Below are 6,338 nucleotides of genomic sequence, written 5' to 3'. Positions count from 1 at the left end.
ACCCTCGCGCGCTTCGATGCAACGCGCGTCCCTCCAAAGCTTATCCCCAACGCTCCAGAGCGACGGCGCCGCAAACGGAAGCGGAACCTCCGCCGCGAATTTTCCGGGCTGCCACCCCGGCGACGGACCCCCTCCGCGCGCTTTCTCCGGGGGTGGGGTGGGTAGGGGGGAGCGGTAATCGGAACGGCAAAGGAACAAACCGCCCGATTTTTTGAAATTTAAACGGGCGATCGGATAAGCCAGTTCGTAGCTTCATTTAGTTAGAAAGTTAGAACAACCGCGTCAGCAAGATTACATACTTTTAATTGGTTTTTTGAAAAAAGTTTTAGATCATGTGGGAGAGAAAAAGAAGAAACTAATCGAGAGCCACTGTCTTTACAGATTGAACAAGGGAGGGTAAAGAGAAGAGATAAAACATGCGACAATAAACAATGAGAAAAGGTTTCGCTCCATTGCTTTCTTCGTCGGCGCTCGGCGCCAAGTGAAGGAAACAATTCGATCCGGGATTGATTTTCATTTTCTTGATCGGAGAACACCATAAAACGTATTTCCCCAAAAAGAATCGAGACAAGAATGCTGTTAATGTTCGACGACGATCCATCCATCCATCATCCATCCATGGGACTGAAAATGTTTGATCCGGGAGTGGTCGGAAATAAAGAATCAGCAGGGGGGGTTGGGGGAGGAGAAGAATTCCGGCGGCGCGGCGGAGCGGTCACAAGTTCTTGGATCCCCGGGTGTAGCCGTAGTAGGAGAGGTACCACTTGACGAACTTCTTGAGGCCGGCGTCGAGGTTGGTGGCGGGCTTGTACCCGAGCTGCTGCCGGGCGAGCGAGATGTTGGCGTGGGTGAAGGGCACGTCGCCGTTGCCGGGCATCTCCACCACGTGCTTCCTCGCCTTCACCCGGAGGTGCTTCTCCAGGATGGCCACCAGGGTGGGCACCGTCACCGGGGACGTGTTGCCCAGGTTGAAGATCCGGTACGGCGCCGGCCCGCGCTTCTTGCCGCCGGTGCCCGTGCTCCCGCCGGCCGTGTCCAGCGACCCCAGGCAGCCCTTGACGATGTCGTCGATGTAGGTGAAGTCGCGGGCGAGGTCCACGTGGTTCTTGCCCCGGTACACCGTGATGGGCTTCCCCTGCAGGATGTTGCGGGTGAAGGAGAAGTAGGCCATGTCCGGCCGCCCCCAGGGCCCGTACACCGTGAAGAAGCGCAGGCCGGTGATGGAGAGCCCGTAGATGTGGTTGTACGAGTGGGTGATCTCCTCGCCGGCCTTCTTGGTGGCCGCGTAGAGCGACGCCGGCTGGTCCGTGCGGTGGGACTCGGAGAAGGGCACCTTGTCGTTGAGGCCGTAGACCGAGGAGGAGGAGGCCCAGACGATGGCCGGCTGCGGGTCGGCGTTCTTGCACGCCTCCAGGAGGGTGACGAGCCCCGCCACGTTGGAGTGCACGTACGAGGCCGGGTTCTCCATGGCGTAGCGCACGCCGGCCTGGGCCGCCAGGTGGAGCACGTGCGTGAAGGGGACGACGTCGAAGAGCTTGGCGAGGAGGCGGCCGTCGTTGATGTCGCCCTCGACGACGAAGACGCCGTGGGAGGTCAGCAGCGCCTTGCGGGCCTTCTTGAGCGAGGGGTCGTAGTAGGCGTTGAAGTTGTCGATGCCGACGACGCCGTCCCCGCGCTTGCGCAGCGCGAGCGAGCAGTGCGCGCCGACGAACCCGGAGGCGCCCGTGACGAGCACCGACATCCCGGCCCCGGCCGCGGAGCCCGGCGGCCTGCGCGGCGCGGCGGAGGCGCGGATCTGGCGCTCCCAGTGCAGGCCGCCCCAGGAGGCGGCGAAGTACTTGGAGGAGGTGTCGACGAAGGACTGGAAGCTGAGGTAGGAAGCGGTCATGGCGACGAGGAAGAGCGCCCAGAGGAACATGGTGCTAGTCGAAGCGAAGCAGCGGTGCAGCTGGCGGTTCATGGTGCCGCCCGCCCGCTCGATCTTCACCTTGCCGGGGGTCGACGGGAACAGGTCGTCCTCCAGCGCCCGCATCTTCTTGCAGCACGCCGTCGTCGTCGTGCCGCCTGCCCGTCCGCCGCGGCAAGGAAGCCAACCAATCAAGAAGATACCAAGAATCCCTCACACCCCTTGCTCCTCCTTGTCCCGGACGACGACGCAACCACGGACGGATGGAGGATCGATCAAGCAAGCAAGCAAGCAGGCGCAAATCGGCGCGGTGCCTTCCGTCGGACGGGTGCACAACGGGCGCGTGCGTGCGTATCCCCCGTCGGGAAATCCGGGGCGGACGGAAGGAATTTGCGCGAGCGAATTTTATTGGGAAGAAAGGGAAAGGGGGAGGGGGCAGGGGCTGGGTGCGCGCCTGCCTAGGGGAGGAAGGCGGGGAGGGGCGGGTATAAATAGGGGAAAGCGACGGGGGGTGGAGGGAGGAGCTGCCGGCGGCGGTGGCGGTGGCGGTGGCGGGTAGGGGAGGGGAGGATTGCGCGGCTATTTTTGGGGTCGGCCGCGGCGAGGCGGAGGATGTTGGGGGATTCGATCGATTCTTTCTTTCACGGGGACGGGGCGTCGGCGGCGGGTGAGCAGTAGTTTAGTTTCCTGGCGGTATTTATCCTGGCGCGGTCACGCGGGTTTATTATTACTCGTCGCTCATCACGGGCTGGGTTTCCGCGTGGGTTGTTTTTACTTTTTACGCGGCGGGGTGTGAATGTGATGCCGCTCTGTCCGTCGCATTCATTGGTGGGAATTGACGGATTTTCTGCCGCGTGACTTCCGTGAATTGGTGTTTGACTGCTGCCAACTGACTGATCTTCGGGCTGGATTGGCGCCGGCGTTTCTTCAGGCCTCGAGCATGATGCCATATCGAATTTACCGTCAGGACAAGAATGCGTTGCGACTGATCTTCAGGCTGCATGGATCCCCAATTCGATTGCCCTCGATCGGATACCAATCTGGGCTCAAATTCATAGTCTGAGATAGATATCAAAGATAGACCATGCAAGGGGCTTTACACAATCGACATGCTTAATTGAAAGGTCGATATCACACTGTAATGCAAACGCGCAATTTGCATATCCAGATTCATGTAAAACGTGATAAACACACACTTTTTTTTTGAATATGCAAAGCTTGCGTATCATTCATTGATAGGTAGAAGAGAAATTACAGAGATACAAGAGGAAAAGAGAGAAGTGCCACACAAGGTGTGGGAAAGACGCACGAAGGGATACAACACAGCTATATAGACTCTCCTAGCTCGAACTCCAGCCAGCGGCAAAGAGACGAGGGGGCTGTTCGGATTGGATTCGCCGCACGCCCAGCCAATATTTTGGCGTTCACCAGGACACTGCAACTTGCTTGGATTGGTTCCAATGTTTTGGCTCGCCAACTGAACCAACCTTTTCCTCTGTGGTTGTATGCCAATTCGTTGGCGAAACCAGGGGCGGCCGTTTTGGCCGCCAATATATTGGCGCGCCCGCGACGCCCACAATTTGGCGTGGCGTTGCTGGGCAAAAACCAAACAGCCCTGAGATACAAGGGCATCTGGGCCGCGTCGCGACCAACGCCGGGCACCATCACCGCACAGCCACGCCTTCAGGACGAACCAAATCAACATACCTCCCAACTAAGTGCCTAGAGGATCGGCAAGTGGGTGCAGGATCTGGCCGGACAAGGAGAAGAAGCCACGGAGAGAGCGTCGTCGAGACCATACACAGCGCCCCGGATGCCCACGCCAAGAAGAGCAGCCCGGACCAGCAGAGCGTCCGAAGTATTCAAATCCAACACCGAACACACCACAAGCAACAAGATGTTGGTAATCGTAGCATAATTTAAAATTTTCCTATGTTCACCAAGATGCATCTATGGAGTCTACTAGCAACGAGGGGAAAGGAGTGCATCTACATACCCTTGTAGATCGCGAGCGGAAGCGTTCCAATGAACGTGGATGACGGAGTCGTACTCGCCGTGATCCAAATCACCGATGACCGAGTGCCGAACGGACGGCACCTCCGCGTTCAACACACGTACGGTGCAGCGACGTCTCCTCCTTCTTGATCCAGCAAGGGGGAAGGAGAGGTTGATGGAGATCCAACAGCATGACGGCGTGGTGGTGGATGTAGCGGCTCTCCGGCAGGGCTTCGCCGAGCTTCTGCGAGAGAGAGAGAGGTGTTGCAGGGGAGGAGGGAGGCGCCCAAGGCTGTAGTTTGCTGCCCTCCCTCCCCCCCACTATTTATAGGACCCCTGGGGGGGCGCCAGCCCTTGGGAGATCAGATCTCCAAGGGGGGCGGGGGCCAAGTGGGGGGGAAGGGGTGCCTTGCCCCCCAAGGCAAGGGGGAAGCTCCCCCCTAGGGTTCCCAACCCTAGGCACATGGGGGAGGCCCAAGGGGGGCGCCCCAGCCCACTAAGGGCTGGTTCCCTTCCACTTTCAGCCCACGGGGCCCTCCGGGATAGGTGGCCCCACCCGGTGGACCCCCGGGACCCTTTCGGTGGTCCCGGTATAATACCGGTAACCCCCGAAACTTTCCCGGTGGCCGAAACTTGACTTCCTATATATAATTCTTCACCCCCGGACCATTCCGGAACCTCTCGTGACGTCCGGGATCTCATCCGGGACTCCGAACAACTTTCGGGTTTCCGCATACATATATCTCTACAACCCTAGCGTCACCGGACCTTAAGTGTGTAGACCCTACGGGTTCGGGAGACATGTAGACATGACCGAGACGCCTCTCCGGTCAATAACCAACAGCGGGATCTGGATACCCATGTTGGCTCCCACATGTTCCACGATGATCTCATCGGATGAACCACGGTGTCGAGGATTCAATCAATCCGTATGCAATTCCCTTTGTCAATCGGTATGTTACTTGCCCGAGATTCGATCGTCAGTATCCCAATACCTTGTTCAATCTCGTTACCGGCAAGTCTCTTTACTCGTACCGCAATGCATGATCCCGTGACTAACGCCTTAGTCACATTGAGCTCATTATGATGATGCATTACCGAGTGGGCCTAGAGATACCTCTCCGTCACACGGAGTGACAAATCCCAGTCTCGATCCGTGCCAACCCAACAGACACTTTCGGAGATACCCGTAGTGCACCTTTATAGTCACCCAGTTACGTTGTGACGTTTGGCACACCCAAAGCACTCCTACGGTATCCGGGAGTTGCACGATCTCATGGTCTAAGGAAAAGATACTTGACATTGGAAAAGCTCTAGCAAACGAAACTACACGATCTTTTATGCTATGCTTAGGATTGGGTCTTGTCCATCACATCATTCTCCTAATGATGTGATCCCGTTATCAATGACATCCAATGTCCATAGTCAGGAAACCATGACTATCTGTTGATCAACGAGCTAGTCAACTAGAGGCTTACTAGGGACAGGTTGTGGTCTATGTATTCACACATGTATTACGATTTCCGGACAATACAATTATAGCATGAATAATAGACAATTACCATGAACAAAGAAATATAATAATAACCATTTATTATTGCCTCTAGGGCATATTTCCAACAGTCTCCCACTTGCGCTAGAGTCAATAATCTAGTTCACATCACCATGTGATTAACACTCACTGGTCACATCACCATGTGACCAACATCTAAAGAGTTTACTAGAGTCAACAATCTAGTTCACATCACTATGTGATTATCACTCAATGTGTTCTGGTTTGGTCATGTTATGCTTGTGAGAGAGGTTATTAGTCAACGGGTCTGAACCTTTCAGAACCGTGTGCTTTACGAATATCTATGTCATCTTTGTGGATGCTACCATGCGCTATTTGGAGCCATTTCAAATAATTGCTCTACTATACGAATCCGGTTTACTACTCAGAGTCATCCGGATTAGTGTCAAAGTTCGCATCGACGTAACCCTTTACGACGAACTCCTTTCCACCTCCATAATTGAGAAAATTCCTTAATCCACTAGGTACTAAGGATAAGTTCGACCGCTGTCATGAGATCCTTTCCCGGATCACCATTGTACCCTCTTGACCACCTCATGGCAAGGCACACTACATGTGCGGTACACAGCATAGCATACTATAGAGCCTACGTCTAAAGCATAGGGGACGACCTTCGTCCTTTCTCTATCTTCTGCTGTGGTCAGGTCTTGAGTCTCACTCAATACTCACACCTTGTAACACAGCCAAGAACTCCTTCTTTGCTGATCTATTTTGAACTCTTTCAAAATCATGTCAAGGTGTGCTGTCTTTTTGAAAGTATCATCAGGCGTCTTGATCTATCTCTATGGATCTTGATGCCCAATATGTAAGTAGCTTTATCCAGGTCTTCCTTTGAAAAACACCTTTCAAACAACCCTTTATGCT

The 6,338-nt window shown here is 55.1% G+C and overlaps 1 protein-coding gene across 1 annotated transcript; it reads right to left on the bottom strand.

Annotated features, from left to right (window-relative positions):
• Positions 1-432: 432 nt before the first annotated feature.
• Positions 433-2,558, bottom strand: LOC123145863 (UDP-glucuronate 4-epimerase 1). The gene has a single exon (XM_044565370.1). It carries the CDS (start codon positions 2,030-2,032, stop codon positions 716-718), a length of 1,317 nt encoding a protein of 438 aa, XP_044421305.1. The 5' UTR covers positions 2,033-2,558; the 3' UTR covers positions 433-715.
• Between the last annotated feature and the right edge of the window lie 3,780 nt (positions 2,559-6,338).

Source organism: Triticum aestivum, chromosome 6D (assembly GCF_018294505.1).
Source record: "Triticum aestivum cultivar Chinese Spring chromosome 6D, IWGSC CS RefSeq v2.1, whole genome shotgun sequence".
Lineage (NCBI taxonomy): Eukaryota > Viridiplantae > Streptophyta > Magnoliopsida > Poales > Poaceae > Triticum > Triticum aestivum.
Note: the sequence above shows the minus strand (reverse complement) of the source record. Positions and strands in the feature narration are given on the sequence as shown.